At 33.0% G+C, this 18,387-nt stretch overlaps 1 protein-coding gene across 1 annotated transcript in view; it reads left to right on the top strand.

Moving 5' to 3' along the window:
* LOC139503826 (titin-like) overlaps positions 1-18,387 on the top strand; it is a 118,155-nt gene that overhangs the window by 49,232 nt on the left and 50,536 nt on the right. The window contains exons 29-39 of the mRNA XM_071293758.1: positions 1,328-1,645; positions 2,303-2,593; positions 3,097-3,387; positions 3,819-4,121; positions 4,718-5,017; positions 5,733-6,035; positions 7,207-7,506; positions 8,474-8,773; positions 9,880-10,161; positions 11,067-11,369; positions 16,569-16,601. Of these exons, the coding sequence (XP_071149859.1) occupies positions 1,328-1,645; positions 2,303-2,593; positions 3,097-3,387; positions 3,819-4,121; positions 4,718-5,017; positions 5,733-6,035; positions 7,207-7,506; positions 8,474-8,773; positions 9,880-10,161; positions 11,067-11,369; positions 16,569-16,601 (3,024 nt within the window). The remainder of the gene's footprint in view (positions 1-1,327; positions 1,646-2,302; positions 2,594-3,096; positions 3,388-3,818; positions 4,122-4,717; positions 5,018-5,732; positions 6,036-7,206; positions 7,507-8,473; positions 8,774-9,879; positions 10,162-11,066; positions 11,370-16,568; positions 16,602-18,387) is intronic.

Below are 18,387 nucleotides of genomic sequence, written 5' to 3'. Positions count from 1 at the left end.
TTGTTTGTGACTGGATTCATTAGGGCCCCGCTAAAGGCGGGTCGCCCTATAGTGATCAGTCTGTCCGTCCGTAACACTTTGTAATAACTTTGTGTCCGCTCCATATCTAGAGAACCATTATGATTTCATACTTTATACTTTACATGTTTATTAACCACCACCAGAGGGCGTGTCATGATGTATGTACAACTTCCTAGGTCAAAGGTCAAGGTAAAAAAACTTTGGTTTCAGTTGACAACCCTGTGTCCTGTGGTGAAGATCGTGTCCGCTCCATATCTTGAGAACCGTTATGATTTTTCAAAGTTTATACTTGACATGTATATGAACCAACACCAGAGGGTGTGTCATAATTTATGAACGACTGCCTAGGGCAAAGTTCAAGGTCAAAAACTTTGGTTTCAGTTGACAACCCTGTGTCCTATAGTAAAGATCGTGTCCGCTCTATATCTTGAGAACCGTTATCATTTCAAAGTTTATACTTGACACGTATATAAACCAACACCAAAGAGTGTGTCATAATTTATGTGCAACTTCTTAGGTCAAAGGTCAAGGTCAAAAACTTTGGTTTCAGTTGACAACCCAGTGTCCTATGGTAAAGATCGTGTCCGCTCTATATCTTGAGAACCGTTATCATTTCAAAGTTTATACTTGACATGTTTATAAACCAACACCAAAGGGTGTGTCATAATTTATTTACAACATCATAGGTCAAAGGTCAAGGTCAATAACTTTGATTTCAGTTGACAAACCCATGTCCTATGGTAAAGATACAATTTTTTAATGCACATTATTCACAGCGGGGCCCACAGAGATGGCTCCCATCTCAATGATATCTAGTTATTATTCATTGCAATTGGTTAACAATTTTCATGGATTTCATTGTAGCAGGTGAACCTCAAATTTAGATGTTCAATGAATTACAATTTTTCTGTAGGATTTGTACGCGAAGTGGCAAACTATTCAATCTAATATTTAGGAAAATGCATGTTTTCCTCAATCCACAAAAATTGGTGCCCAAGAAAATAAATAAATCCACAGTAATCAAATCACAAAAAAATAGGTGTTAGATTTATCATCTTCTTTTTTATATGGCAGTAACTTTTAAAAAATGTGTTACCTTTCTCAACAATAGTTTCTAGGTTGAGAAGAACAGACAAATTTATGTAAAAATTTACTCCAACTGGATATATGAAAAAAAGGTCCACACAAAAATCTTAGGATGAGCATTTAAGTTATACTATAGTATTTATGATAACAATTACTTATCTTGTTAGATTTTTTGTGATGTTGATCGGTAAAATTTATACCATGCATAATTATATTTCAGCAACTTCAAGGGCACCAATTGACTCATTCGAACTTGAAGACCAGGATGTTGACTTTGACGGAATACGTTTAAAATGGAATAGAGTAGAAATACCTTCCTACGGTGCTGATGAACAACCTCTACTCTATATGATTGAGATGAACGAACCACCATTGGACGAGTGGCGTCCAATCGTAAGTGGTCTTCCAACTACCAGATACAGAGTGACAGACCTTGTACCAGATAGGGACTATCACTTCAGGGTCCGAGCTCTCAGCTCTTATGGAGTTAGTCCACCATCATACACATTACCAGTTTCTTATCGTAGACCTCTACCAGGTAAATTAATTTGTGAGACATATCTTCTATAACTTTAAATTTTTATTGTTTTTCATTTGCATTCAATTTTTTTAATATTATTGAAAGCTCAGGGTGTTTGTTATAGTATTGAATTTTTATGCCCCACCTTCGATAGTAGAGGGGCATTATGTTTTCTGGTCTGTGCCTCCGTTCGTTCGTCCGTTCGTCCGTTCGTTCGTCCGACTTCAGGTTAAAGTTTTTGGTCAAGGTAGTTTTTGATGAAGTTGAAGTCCAATCCACTTGAAACTTAGTACACATGTTCCCCATGATATGATCTTTCTAATTTTAATGCCAAATTATAGTTTTGACCCCAATTTCATGGTCAACTGAACATAGAAAATGAAAGTGCGAAGTTCAGGTTAAAGTTTTTGGTCAAGGTAGTTTTTGATGAAGTTAGAGTCACATCAACTTGAAACTTAGTACACATGTTCCCTATGATATGATCTTTCTAATTTTAATTCCAAATTAAAGTTTTGAGCCTAATTTCAGGGTTTACTGGACATGGAAAATTATAGTGCGAGTGGGGCATCCATGTACTATGCACACATTCTTGTTAATTTATTGCAAATTCCCTTCTTTTATTACTTTCCTGATTAATATTTTGTCCTTGACTAAGAAATGTTTTTTTCCCCATAGGTCCAAGCCGTGTTTTGTCAGAATGTCCACAGATTGTGTATGATGAAAGTGATGCACTGCAGTTGGCATGGCAACCACCAAAGATCAGCAGTCATGAGCCAATCAGATACAGAGTTGAACTTCAGGCTCCACCTAGTTTGGCATGGAAACCATTGGCTACTGGTATTCCTGATACAAGATATCCAATCAGAGGACTTGGACCAAGCAGGGATTACATGTTCAGAGTTGTTCCAGAAACTCGAGCAGGAACCTTGGAACCCTTGCCTCCAGTGTCTCTCACCTCCCTGCCAGGTATGAAGAATATATTCAGTAGAAAATGAGTTAGATTAACTTTTGAATACAAGACTTCAAGGATGATTCTTCAATATATAAAGGAATATAAAGGTCTCAATGTTGGTTTTACTTCCTGTGGCACTGTTCTACTTTTCTGTGTTGTGAGCATGTACTTTTATCCTTGACAGAATTTTCTACTGTGCCTGTAATATGCAGTTTTCCATGTTTGATGGCAAAATAACAAATACTTATATGAAATTGGTATTTTGCCATACAGTACATTGACCTTTTTGTGTATCTGACCTTTTTGTGTATCCTTTAAACTAAAAATGGAGAATCTTTTATAATCAAGAAACAAGTTCTGCATATTTTTCAAAGAAATCTTAAATTATTTATATAACTAGTGCTATAGTTCAAAAAAAATAAAAAAAATATTGTGTTTATCTGAAGTTATTGAACATTGTCTTTATGCATGATCTGTTTTAAAATCCTTTGTGATGAGTTGTCTCCCATCCTTTCAGCTCCTAGAACTTTCCTTCCCAGTCAACCAGAAATCCTTGATTATAAACCAGACTCTTTCATGTTGTCATGGAGACGACCTTATGTTGACACACACTTACCTGTTATGTACCGTATTGAAATGCAAGAACCTCCTAGTTTGGATTGGCGCCCTCTGGTGTCAGATGTTGCAGATACCAGATATCATGTGAAAGGGTTACAACCAAGCAGAGATTATAGTTTCAGAGTTGTTCCTTACTCAGGTTCTGATTACTGGGAACCACTGCCACCTGTTACACTTACCTCTATGCCAGGTAAGGTCCCTGTCTATAGTGGACAGAAACTTCTCCCAGCAGAGGTTTTTCATATGCACTTTGAAAATGAAAAATGAAAGGACTAAATTGTCAGAAATTTAACATTTACAAATTGATTTTCTTATATTTTTTTCAGGAATAGAATATTAAGAATAGACAAATTTAGAGAAACATCAGATGTATTCATATACTAAGACAAAATCATTTCAACAAAATAAATTTTTAATGGTTATGGTATCAAGTTACCTTTTAAAAGGTAGACTGTAAAGTTTACCCTCTGAAATCAAGTTTAAAGAACTTTTAAATTGAAATTGCAGTTTTACAAATTGAAACTGTGATTACTAAGTCTTATTAAGATATACAATGTAGCAAAAGAAATATGTAAGACCAACACATATGTTTATATTATTTATATAATTTATATCTTACAGTAAAACCAAGGTTCAGACCACATGAACCAACCATTACTCCCTTCGGAGATGACTCAATCAAGTTGTCATGGAAACCAGCAGATATCCCAATGTACCAAAGGACGCCAGTACCAATACGTTACATCGTTGACATGAGGACACTCCCAAGCTACGACTGGACCCCACTTACACGTAACATCTTGGACACTTCATACATTGTGAAGGGGCTGAGTCCACTGAAAGAGTACCAGTTTCGTGTTAGACCTCAGACCGACTATGGCATTGGGGAACCTACCATGCCTGTTACATTTTATAGGAAACCTGGTAAAGAAATTACAATCTGAAACAGTAAAAGTTTAAACAAACTGAGGAATAGGGAAAAATTGTATTGTATCTTAAGATTTGCAAGGGTAAATTGTAGATTTAATATGACAAACTGGAATAATTTAAGCATACTAAGGAATATGGAATAATTATATTGTAAATGATATTGCATGCCATCACATTTTTGAATGAATTTGAAATAAAATCTTGCATTTGTTCATTTTGGAAGTCAATTACCTGAAAGAAAAATATCTATATTTAAGCATTTATGTATACCAAGTTTAATCGTAAGAATTACATGGCTGGAACAAATCTCACCACAGTTTTAGAAAAGTATTCGGCATTGACAAATTGTAACAGTATGACTTTGAAAGTTTGTTCTTGTAATAATAATAAACTTGTGCTTATTGTAGATTCTTTAATCTTCTTATTATCAGTGATTTTATAGTAAGAAAAATCAATGGTTTAAACCATCTTAAATTTAGATTTTAGATTATTTGTGAAATTTTCAAAATAACACAAATAAAAGGTCTTAAACTGACTTGCTAACACAAAGTGTCTATGATTTTGATAAACTAATTCTTCATGCTTTACAGTGCCAATGCTTAGACGTGAGCCAATTATTTCGAACATCTATGGTGATTCTGTTTTGTTGTCATGGCAACCTGCAGAGATTCAAGGTGACTTCAAAATTCCACCAAAGGTGACTTACAGCATAGAGCTGCAAGACAGGCCAGGAGTCGGTCCATGGACTCCATTTTTGACTGGTATCACTGGAACAAATTACCAAGTGACTGGACTAAGACCTGATAGGGAGTACTTTTTCAGGGTCAGAGGTCACGTTGGTGATATTTTCGGTGAACCATCAGCACCCGTGTACTTGACACACAGAGCTGGTAATTATTAGAATTTTCATATGTAAAATCTTTCGAATTATGAATTACTGTAGATTAAATACTCTAAAAGTTATTAAAAAAACTACAGGAATGAAGGACCCTCATCATTGGGACCATTTCCATATCTTGGGATTAATCTTAGGAACAATGCTGATGCATTTATCTGAAAACAATAACCTTAAGGTCAAGTGTAATAGATTAATGTCTACATAGAATGAGTTACATTGACTTACAATGAGTTAACACCAATACAGTAACACCTGATTTGAAGGTCAAGATTATTCCACAAAAGTTTGTCTTGTTCTGCTGTAGAAATACTTATGGAGTTTTAACCTCTATTTTTGAATGTGAAAGATACCAGAGACACATTCAAATTTACAAGTTGAAAGAAAACTGGCAAATGGACAAAAAATGAAAAAGACAAAAAAAGTCTCATTAATGTTGGTTTTACGTATATACACTGCAATCAATTTATCAATATTTTCAATGTTTGACCTCTAAACATATAGAAAAACCAACAATATGTGGGATAAATTAGACACATTCAGAAGAACCAAGTTTTATTATATGTTAGATAGAACCTAAACTAGTATTTTCAATATTTTCCTGTTAAATGTGTGTAGGACTTCCAAAGAGGCACAGGAACTTACCTTTAATACATGAGTGATAGACCCTAAAATAAATTTTACAATATTTTCATGTTTCATGTTTTTAGGACCACCAAAGATGCCAAACGAACAGCCCTACATATCAGAAATGAATCCTAACTCTGTCCATCTACAATGGCGAGCTGTTCAGTTACCATCAAAGATAACAGACTATGCTCCTGTCACCTACCGACTGGAAGTCCAGGAGCTCCCTCGATCTGATTGGGTAATCCTGGTCGATGGTATACCACACACTGACTTCCATGTGACAAAGCTAAATCCCGATCGGGAGTATAACTTCCGTGTCAGAGCCATTAACAAGTATGGTTATAGTGAGCCTACACCATTGGTACAAATCAGAAGGCGTGCTGGTAGGTGTTCTTTCATCTTGTGCAACATACTACTGTTGACTGTTTTCTTTTATTGTTAATTTGTTCTTGTCCTGAACATGCATAAAATATTTGCCACCCGACATTAAGCAACCAACAATAAACAATCTTTTCAATGATTGAAAAAGAAATGTCAGCCATGTAGTTTAGAGGAAAAATTAAGAACTGAAGAAGGCCAATGGCCAAAACGTCTTGAAAAATTGGTTTATTTATACAATTATAATAAACAATCAATATTTTATTTCATACCATACAAAAAGCAACTGTTTTCTGACACCTGACATAACATATTGTTTTGAATATGATTCACTGTTGTTTGTTACAGTGATATTTTTTGCCTTAAATTAATGGAGAATAAAGGCTTTTTCCCCTGGAGAAGAATCCCAATTTGAAAAAAAATGGCTTAAAATTATTCCCAAATAGACAACTTTTCCCCAAACACTGTGCAGTCTCAGTAGTAATTGTGCATAAATACAACCTGAAAAACACTCATTTAAACCATTTTCATTATAAATTTCCCAATTTGATAAAAATGGTGCATATTTTCCAAATGAAAAAGGGTAGAGGTAGCACAATATCACTGTGTTATCCATTGAGTACATATTCATAATGAGAACATACCACTAAAAGATCCATCCGAGATGTTCTCTAATATGCCTCTAGGGTGGAACTAAAATTCTCAAAATAACAAAATGACAAAAACACTAACATCAATAATTTCTTATGATAGGACTAATTACAAAAATTCATTTAAACAGAATAAAGACAATTTGAAAAAATAAAATATTGGGAACACTTCATTATGGCCGTAGGGTTACCTCTAGTTGTTAATGTCTGTGTCATTTTGGTCTCTTTTGGACAGTTGTCTCATTGGCAATCATACCACATCTTCTTTTTTATATATACTTCATTAAAACAGAAATAAAAAAACACAAAAGCAAAGAAGACTTCAACACCAAATTCATATTTATTAATTTCATAAATTTTTCGATTGAAACAAAGTAAAACTTCCTCAAATGTCTTTGGACAGCTGCTTTTTCAGATAAATTTTCTTCAAAAAATAATATGTCTATCAGCTTACAGGGGTAATCAAGGAATATGGGGTCGCAAATTAAATTAATAACACATGTCTCTCTATTCTAATTTTTCTTAGTTCCACCAAGAATGCCTAAAGACGAACCAATGATCTATGACATTGGTCATGGCTCACTGATGTTGTCATGGAGACCAGCAGACGTCCCACATTACCTTAGTGAATCACCTGTGACCTACACAATCTATGTCCAGGAACCTCACTCAACAACATGGCGTCCATTATATCGTAGGATACCATACACCTCATACCATGTGACCAACCTAAATCCTGATCGGGACTACTGTTTCCGTGTACAGGCAGAAAACCAGTATGGTGTCAGTCAGCCAACTAACACAATCAGACTGACAAGATTGTCAGGTAAGTCATCACTTTACAACAGTGACCTATTTTCTGCCCCTGCCATAGAGGAGGGGGCATTAAATTTTACCCTTATCTGTCCTTCAGTCCATCAGTATGTATGTCACGAATTTGGTTTCTGTTCTCTGAAATTAAGTCTGCCTAAACCAAATGTTATGAAACTTATACACAATGTTTATTACCACAAAACACAGATCAAGTTTAAATTTTCGTGGTGTAACTTTTACTGTTCTAGAGTTAAACCCCTTTACAAATAGAAAAATATTGGAATTTTTGTTTCTGTTCAGCTATCTTCATTTTGTCTTAACAAAGTGTTATGAAACTTTTAAAATATACACTACACTTACCACGAAACTCAGATTAAGTACATATTTGAGAAGTGTCAAATTTTACCTTCTTCAGTTATGTCCCTTTATAACTTTAAATGATATGCAAGCGGGGGCACATCCCCCATTTATTTAACCTATCTATTAATGGTAGATTTTATCAAAAGCAATTTAGAAAAACTGATTGGCACTCATACAAGATCATCTGATTCTTATATTGATAGCCCTTGACATATGAATTGTTTTGGCACCTCTCTAATCTATGGTAAAGTCATTAGAATCCAGCTGTTTTATTTACAACACCTAATGATATTTAAATGCATTTATGTTGTGAACTACATGGCAAAGGATAGATCTCAGTGAAGTTTTATAGAATTTTATATGATACTGTTGTGCAAATATTATTTATTATGTTTTATTGAGTGGAGATTTCCTTTCAACATCTGTGCTGTTAACATTTGTGATTTCATTTTCTAGGACTAGTTTTATTTTTGGGAATGGAAGCCTGGCAATTTAATCCTTGGAAAAGTTACATAAAGAATTAAAGATAATAGTTTTAAACTCTCTTTATCTAACCTAGTGTTCTTGTATTAGTTTGTTGCATGGACAAATGAAAATACTGTAGAATTTTTGTTTTTTAGATTTCAGATCACCAATTGATATTCCTGAAATTTCTGAATTTGACGATACCAGATCATCTCTCATGTTACGCTGGAAACCAAAACAAATGGCGCCATTTGCTGGCAAACCATTGAAATACCACATTGAGAGCTGGGAACCAGTCAAACGCACCTGGAGATCCCTAGCCAGAGATATACCAGATACAAGCTACCGTCTGACTGGATTATCTCCAGAAAATGATTACATCCTTCGAGTGAGGGCCCAGGCAGAAAGTGCACTGAGTGAACCTTCGTATCCAATATCTACAAGCAGATATAGAAGTAAGTGTAAATATAAATAGAGGTCGTAGACAGAAAGGGCTTTGAGTGAACTTTCATATTTTATATTTACAAGTACATATTATTAAGGAAGGCGGATGGTATGAAGGGATATAGACAACCTTCTGTGGATTTTTTTATGCCCCACCTACGATAGTAGAGGGGCATTATGTTTTCTGGTCTGTGGGCTCTGTTCGTCTGTGCGTCCATCCGTTCAGGTTAAAGTTTTTGGTCAAGGTAGTTTTTGATGAAGCTGAAGTCCAATCAACTTGAAACTAAGTACACTTGTTGCTTATGATATGATCTTTCTAATTTTAAAGCCAAATTAGACTTTTGACCCCAGTTTCAAGGTCCACTGAACATAGAAAATGAAAGTGGGAGTTTCAGGTTAAAGTTTTTGGTCAAGGTAGTTTTTGATGAAGCTGAAGTCCAATCAACTTGAAACTTAGTACACTTGTTGCTTATGATATGATCTTTATAATTTTAAAGCCAAATTAGACTTTTGACCCCATTTTCACAATCCACTGAACATAGAAAATGAAAGAGGGAGTTTCAGGTTAAAGTTTTTGGTCAAGGTAGTTTTTGATGAAGCTGAAGTCCAATCAACTTGAAACTTAGTACATATGTTCCCTATAGTATAATCTTTCTAGTTTTAATGCCAAATTAGATTATTACCCAATTTCGGGGTCCATGTAACATGGAATAAGATAGTGCGAGTGGGGCATCCGTGTACTTTGGACACATTCTTGTTTATAACAATAATGATCTTAAATCAAAGATAAAAGGTTTTCTGATGTATTCTTCATCTTAAGATTTTCTGAAAGATAAACCCTAGAGGCATTTAACAAGATCATTATATTTTGGTCAGTCTATTAACACTGCAAATAATCTCGAGTGTTTATAAGGGACGTTCCAGATTTAGCATATCTGCTTACTTCCTTAAGATGTTGTAAGACTTGTAAGTAAAAAATGGAAATTTTATATTGTCGGTGGTTGAGGTCTAATAAAAGTACATCCAATCCCCCATGTGTTTGAATCTGAAATTGCCCTAAGACAGTTACCACTGCTGTAATGTTATACTAAAAACAAAATTATATATGTATTTTCAGCAAAGACACCTATAACTAGACCACAACTGTATGATGTTGAATCTGACTCTGTCAGGTTGTCATGGCAACCCTATGCAGGAACCATAACTCCAAGAAGATACAGATTAGAACTAAGAGAATCCTCCGTACCAGACTGGAGGCCTGTGACAACAGATATTTACGGTACTACACACAAAGTGACTGGATTGAAACCTAAACAAGATTATGAGTTCCGTCTTCGTGGAATCACTGAGAAAGGACCAACTGACTATGTGTATTCTGTACCTCTACACAGAAGATCAGGTAAGCAGGGAATTATAAGAATGAAAGAAAAAAATCTTAGCAAAAGTACAGAACTCCAAGTTTTAGACTATTTAGAGTTTGTATGATTTATATGCAATTTAAAAAGACACAAAAAAATTCCTGGTTGAAATTCAATATGGCCATCAAATTATCCAACATTTTACCATTGTGACAAAATAAGTTTATACATCAACTTCAATAAACGATTTGAAATCTATTTTGAAAACATTAAAACCAAAAGCAATAGAGAAACAAATTTCACCACTCAGGCTCAAAAAAATATTCATGTACCTGTAAGCAATTCATTGACTTAACCATATCACACAGCTGGCTCTACTGATTTTCAAGTGTCCTGATCTTTCAATCTTATTCAATTGTAATGCTTTATAATTAGAGCTAATAAATTCAAATAAGTTGCTCTTTTACTATCAAGACTCAAGGTTATATCTATCGTATCATTCATCATGATCAATTAATTGTGTTGATGAATTGAATCAAATTGTTCAAGGGTTATGATTGTAAATGGTTAGTCAAAGAGTGGGGGAGGGGGTATTTGTGAGCTCTTGTTTCCATTTTTCTAGTTTCTTTGGTTATGATTTCATTCTAGAGTCAAAAGTCTGATTTGCATTACCATTTAGGAACTATTCTACTTTAAGATATGTTTTGAACTATGTTGGTACTTATTCATACTGTAATTGCCTTATTGAGAAGTATTAAGTGATTGAATAATGATTTTAATTGACATTAAATGTTTTCTGGTTTTCAAGATTTTATTTTTTTCCAAGCTTATTTAAATTTTAATTTGTTCATATTACAGAATTTTGTACAACTATTCATTGTTTGTACCTGTATGCATTGTGATGCATCTTAAATGAAAAACATTTTTTTTCTCTCTGTCGTTGCAGTGATTCCAAGGATGCCGTTAGCAGGTGTGGATGTAGTCAATGTTGATGACGATTACGTTGACTTAAGTTGGCGAATGGTTGACATCCCTGCTTACAGTGCTGATGACAAGCCACTTGCCTTCCTGATAGAGGCTCAACAGCTTCCAAGATACGACTGGCTTCCTGTCGCAAGTGGAATATCAGACACGTCATATCGTGTGAAGAACCTACAGAGGAATCAAGATTACGTCTTCAGAATCCGTGGAGAATATCCTTCCGGCCTGTCCCAACCCTCCCAACACGTCCCTGTTTACCGCAGACCAAGTGAGTCCCATGTTTTATCCTCATATATACCTAATCGTAGCCATAGCAGTAATCGTAGCACGACTATAAGTGCACCCACTGTAGCACGATCTAGCCAGAATGTTGCACCACTTAGTACTAACAATCTTAGATCTAAACAGCAAAAATTCTTAGATAATATACAGAATTTAGATAAGAGAAAGAATGCTTTGCTTCTACAGGTCAGGAAATTTGAAGAAGGGCTGAAAAATTTCGGAAAAGTTGATCTACCACCTCTAAGTCCGAGGTCTAGAAGAGATAAATTCTTGACAGAACAGAACAAGCCTAAAGTAGCTGTAAACAAGAAACCTGACTTCATGAGCACTTTAGAGAAGTTCCGTAAAAAAGAAACCACACCATCGCCAAAAACACCAAAATCAAATGTTAGTAGTAGTATGGTAGATTTGACAAGTATAAGAAGATACTCTGTCGGTACAAATACATTTGAAAGAACTCCAAGCAGAGAACTTTTTGGTATCAAACCATTAAAAGACTACTCTGCTGGTACAAAGACATTTGAAAGAACTTCAAGCAAAGAACTTTTTGGTATCAAACCATTAAAAGACTACAAATATGAATCACCAAAACCGTTAAAAGACTACAGATATGATTCACCATACACTAGTGATACACCAAAACGATCCTCGTCCGAACTTTACCGACCAAGACCAAGCAGTTACACTTTGGATGACATTACATTGAGGTCAAGGATAAGTGATCTTGCTTCAAGCCGAAGAGAAAGTCCATCACCTATGAAAAGGTATACAGGATCAAGTTCAATGTCAAAGTTCAGGGATCGCAAAATGTACACTAAACGAGAACCAACCATTAATTATGAGAAAAAGCCAACACCTAAACCATCACCATTGAAAAAACAGGAAGTACAAAGAAGGTCCTCTTCATGGCATGGTGACTCTGACATTGGAGAAGCAGACATAATTAAAAAGACAGACAACAAAGAATTATCACAGAGAAGTCGTTCTGACTCTCGACATAGGTCACTTTCTCAGATTGGTCAGGCTGTCTACCATGATGCAGCTTCACGGTCATCTAGTATATCAAACAGAAGGTCTGTCAGTAGGGCTCCATCTCTGCCACCTATTGGAATATCATCCGGAATATCCAGCACCATGTCAAAGTTCATGCAGTCAGTCAACCGTAACAGAACAGGAAGTCTCTCAGACTTATCGTCCAGTAATCCACGTAGGAGTTACTCAGTTTCGACCGATATGAAGTTCCACAAACCAGGAGTGGATACCAAATCCACTTTCAGTTCCAGATCTAGAAGTAGGTCAGTAACAGGTAGATCAACATCGTTCCAGAGAGGTTCCACCCCAGTAATGATGGACAGTATCCCAGACACATCCAGACCATACGTCCCAAAAATCAGAAGTTCATCAGCTGCATCTGGAAGTTCTGTTCCAACACCTTCTGTCTCCAATAGAGGCTCTATAGCAGAGAGTGGACGTATGGGGCGCCCAAGGAGGTCGTCAGTTCTGTCTTCTGATTCTATGCCTAAACCTAAGAAGAATGTAACTTACACAACCTATACCCCAAATACCAAGTGTTTCCGTGATATTCCTGTTCCAATGAGCAGAGGCTCTACACCAGCTCGATCCATTCCTAGAACCCCACCTTCTGTCAGAAAGTCCAGTCCATCCAGGGCTACACCAGCTAGATTTTCATCCCCTGCACGATCCAAAGCATCTAGTCCCGCTCCCTCAGAAACTTACTTTATTGTACGGGATAGAACATCTTCTATCGGCAGTAGTGTCGGTACAGGACAAAATATGCCAATCAGAATGAGAACGTCATCTGTTAGTAGTGCTGGGTCAAGCAGAAATCCAATGGTTCCTGGCTTTAGACACCGTACTTCGTCAATCTCTAGTGTTGGGTCAGCTGATGTCATTCGGAAACCCTCAGATGTTTTGCAAAAGGGAACCCCAGCATGGATCAGAGCAACTGTGGACAGATTTAAGAAACATATTGCTTGATTGATTAACAAGACTGATAATATTTGAAATTGACAATCATATTTTTATTTATAATTCATTTAGAATATGACAAAGGTTAGATAATATATGGCCAATCAAAGGTACAAACTTGTATATGAAAAGGATTGTGTATATCATATAAACCATAAAAAATTACTATGATGTAAATGGATATGAAGAAGAAAGATCAAATTCATAAATATTATAACTATCATATTGCAAAATAACTATAACCTGGAACACAGCAAAAAAAAATCATTTGTTAAATGTTATCACAATATACAAATAGATGTAGAGAATATTTCAATGCCTTTTTTTTTACAAGCTTTAAAGTTTTATATAGCTTATGATAGCATATGATACGATCATCAGTTTTCATTCTTTTCTTTCTATTTTTCTTTTACTTTAAGTTAGTTCAAATATTAGACACATTCAATAAATATCATTCAAACTGAAAAAAAAGAAATTGAAATGTGTAGAATCAATCAATTTTTGATTGAAGTTTATTTAATAGAAAGAACAATTATTTTTCTGAATATCTGGACTTGCTGGAAAATCTATAGATTTGAAATCAGAGGCATTTATTTAGTAATTTGATGACAAATGTTCATATACATGTAAAGTACATTTATGCAGTTGGTGCTATGATATAAAATGTTATGCAAAGTTGGTGCTGTTATATTATACAAGTTATATTTATCATACTTTTTATGTGTCTGTGCTGTTTTTTTCATGTTTTGTAACTTGTATTTTTGAAAAATAGTCACATTGAAAAAATCTCATAAGGGGAGATAATTCAAAACCAGATTAAATTTGTTGTTAAATGCAAATGTATTTAATAAAGCATTGTTTTGTCATGACATGAACATTTGATTTGTTTTTTTGTAAATCTGAACTATAAATTCTAAAAAGTAGGCCCATTTTCAAATATTCTTTTAAAGAAATTTGACATATTTGATGTTAAAACAATTTAGGTGCAAAAATCAGACCTTGATTTAGTCATGTAAAACTTCAAAAACATGAGAGTTTTTTGTATGGGTCTTCTTAGTGAAATTTTACACAAATATCATTTCTGTTTTAAAATTGCTTCAATGGTTTGTTTAAAGTTTTAAAATGGTTGAAGTCCAATCACTGAAGAAGCATGTATATTTCAATAGAACAGTTTTGTCAGGAATGTTGTGATACATAGGTCATTAAAAAGTGTTTGTAATGTAGATGGTTTGGATTTACAATGTATATTTCTTCCGAGTGTAATGTGATTTAATATTTTTTTTTTTTTTTTGGTGTGTATTTTTATGTGTATTTTGTTAATGATGTGTCCTACCTGTATATTTCATCCTGTGTGTGGTTGTTTAAAGTGTTTGTTGTATCATTGAAATAGATGGAAACTGTAATTCCAATGCAATTATCTATATGCATTTTGTGTATTTTTATCTGTTCTATTAAATACTTTTTGGAAATTTGACAGTAAAAGAGATAGCTGACCATGAAATTTCATTTTATTTTGACTTTAAGACACTTTCAGTCTCAGTTAGGACTTCTAAGCCCCAAAAAAATCAAAAAATATGTACAGAAACTTTTGGAATTTAAAATTTGTAAAATTATTTTGATTTGATCAAGAACTGATAAAGTTTCTGTTTTTCAGCTTAATGCCTTCAAGTTGTATGTGTTCTTACCATATAGAAATATGTAATGTAACCTTACAGAAATGTGTAATATCATGCTTGAATAAAAAGCACTATCTGAAAATGTTCAACTGCTTTGCTGTTTTCAAGTCCTTGTAAGAGATTTATGTACATTTTAAGTTTTTTAACCAAATTTATATAATTTTGTAGTGTACAGATTATTATTTATGAATAGATTTATTTATTTCTCCATATTTTTCTTTATAATTTTGCTCAGGTCTTACTTTACTTTGTTAGTCTTCTTATTATCCTGATTTGTTTCTTGAACTACAGTAAAACCTTTAATGTAGAATTTTGGAACCTTTTGACTAGGAGGAATTTATGGCTTAATTTTGATTGCTTACATCAAAAATACTTTAAAAAAAGTAGTTAATTGACATTAAGTAGAAAAAAAAAGATAATTATAGACTTTTGTAATTTGCTTATTCAAGAAAATGTTTTGGAAAAGAGGTGATGTTTTTCAAATTATTAATAATATATTTTATAATGAAAAAGTATTTGAACAAGTTTTTATAAGGTTTTGCTGTAGAGAAGTGATGAGTAGATTTTAAAATTAATAAAAGTTGTAAATGGATGTTTATTAGTAGTTATACTAAGTTTCTGTGATAAAACAGCAAAAGACGTTATTCTGAAAATCTTTTGACTGTCATGAATACATATTTAACCAACTGTGTAAATTACGCAACAAGGATATACAGATAAATGCTGAATTCAAGAAGAATTCAATGATGATCGAAAAAAAAATACTAATTGGAAAAAAGCAAAAAAAGGTGATTTTTGTTATAGGAAAAGATATTTGGAAGCATGGCAATGTTATACTAAATACTGTGATAATGTTTAAATTTAAAAGATGATGAAGCAAAGAAAACTATGCATAAAAATTTATGAGTATGAGTAAAATGTTGTTAAAAAAAAATGATTTATTAATTTTTTGTTAAATAATTACCTTTTGCACGAGAATGAACTTAAACTCTGTGATACTAATATTATATTAAAAAATGGTGCTTTTTATCTATCCTGTTATTTTTACTTGTTATTTTTATCCTATGTAAATGTTTGTTGAAAATGTCTGTACTTAACTTCTTACTATGCAAATAAGTATTTGGAATGCAATGATTTTCATATATCTTATAAATAGACAAATCTAGTTTGCAAAAGAATCAGTATGACAATAGTTTTGTTTGCAATAAGTAAATGCAATTCTAGTTTAATTTTGCAATATGTGCGATGCAGTATAGTTTTGTTTGCAATTAGTCTGGGAAAAGTGCAATATGTTTCGTGTTTGTTAAATTCAGTACAATATAGAATTGTTTGCAATTATATACAATAATAGATTTGTTTGCAATGAAGTATATCGGGAATAGTGCAATATGTTTCGTGTGTGATAAATACAGTACAAAATAGAATTGTTTGCAATTATACAATTATAGTTTTGTTTGCAATAAAAGTTGAACCCCAATTGTTGTTTTCTTAATGTTTTAATATATATCTCCATCTTTCAGGTGTTTATTTACAACTGCTGGCAGACTTAAATGGTAAAACATTTGTTCGATCATGAATTCCTGTTTCAATGGCTTCTAAGTTAAAAAAAATAATTTCTTTACTCTTTGTATTCAAGCTTATTTTTATTCAGTATTAGATATTTTAGATCTGGAAAACTAAATTCTAAATCATAGAAAGAGTTTATAATATTAAATGGAGTGTTGACAATTTGATTTAAAATAAGCTTGAATATATTTAAGCTAACATGCTATAGAAAATCACTTTCCTGATAATGTCTCCGATCTATCTTCCATTCCCAAGAAAGAAAGGACCACCTTTGGAAACTTTGTTAATGTCTAATATGTTGAATCTCACTTTGTTTTAGGGGTAGAGATTCAAAATAGTGAATCCAGTCTTTCAAATAAAAAAAAAGACAGTTACCCAAAAATAATTGAAATCAAATTTGCAAATCTATTTAACTCTTATGCCTTTTCAGATAAAGAAGACAAAATTATTTTGGATAGAAACAGACAAAAAAAATTAAATAAGGAACAAGTTTATTTTAAAAAAGGTAAAATCATTTTGGCCTTTAGAACGCTTTTTACAATACAGATGTCCTCTCCTTTGAAATATTACTCCAATCTTTATTATGCAGGAAAGTGATTTTCTTCAATTGAAAGTATGACTATTTCAAAGCAGAAAGTAATAAAATTTGAGAAGGGGAAATAACTCTGTATATCAACTTTGAAATAGCCATATGCAATGAGTTGGATACCTATTAAGTTGTTTAATACATGACAAGTTTCTGTTTATGACTGACTTTTACAAGCATAATGAAATGATGCAAGAATTGCAGGACGCATGTAATTCTATTCTTCCTTTTCTCACATTTTCAATTTCTCCTCATTTTTCATATGAGCATGATTTTTTAATGAAATAAATTACAATTTCTCATAGCCTAACAATAACGATCAATCCTAATACTGAATATTTCTACCTTATTCCTCAGTTTTTTAAAACTTCATACCTCCAAAATTTCCTGAACTATTACCTGTTTTCTCATAATTTTAAATTAACTATATTCTTACCACACTTTCCCTCTGGTGTACCCCTTGAATTAATTTTTAAAAAATACATCATTAACTAATATTTCCATTCTCAATTTTAACATGATTGGTAGTAAATAATGAAGTTTAAAAGTCTTGCAAATGAATGAATTAATTTTTGAATAATAATCTTTTATTTTTTCTGATTTTTCTCGAGATGTTTTTGTCTCCATAATTATGTTTTTTTCATCATTACATATATCTTTTATTACTATTCTTTAATTAATTTAAGAAGGATAAAATATGAATGAAATTACCAAGTTAGGTATATTTAGCAAAGTGTATAATCATGGGTGAAAAATTTAACAATTTAGGTTCATCAAGGGGAGATAATTTAGCAATTGAGTTGATCAAGGGGAGATAATTTATGTAAATTTTGTTCACAGTATCAAACAAATGTTAGATAATGTCGATTAAATTAAAGTATATCAAACGAAATCCTACTTTTAAAACTGATGATTGTCCCTTCTTTGCCCCTGTAAAGGTTGTAGATAATGGTTAAATGTTGCCTTCTTCCTTCATTCTTCCATCATTTCATCATATTTGTACATTTGAATTAATATAATAATGTTCTCTTCTTTAAGCTAACGAAGGACCTTGACAGCAATTTTTGTTGGTTATGTTTTAAGTAGTTCTTTATTAATTTGTAACATTTGTTTACATTTTCTATACTTTTCACTAAACCCAACACATGAAATTCTGTTTATTTTATTCTTTATATTTTCTATTGTTT

Source organism: Mytilus edulis, chromosome 14 (assembly GCF_963676685.1).
Source record: "Mytilus edulis chromosome 14, xbMytEdul2.2, whole genome shotgun sequence".
Lineage (NCBI taxonomy): Eukaryota > Metazoa > Mollusca > Bivalvia > Mytilida > Mytilidae > Mytilus > Mytilus edulis.
This window is presented reverse-complemented; position numbering and strand designations above follow the sequence as displayed.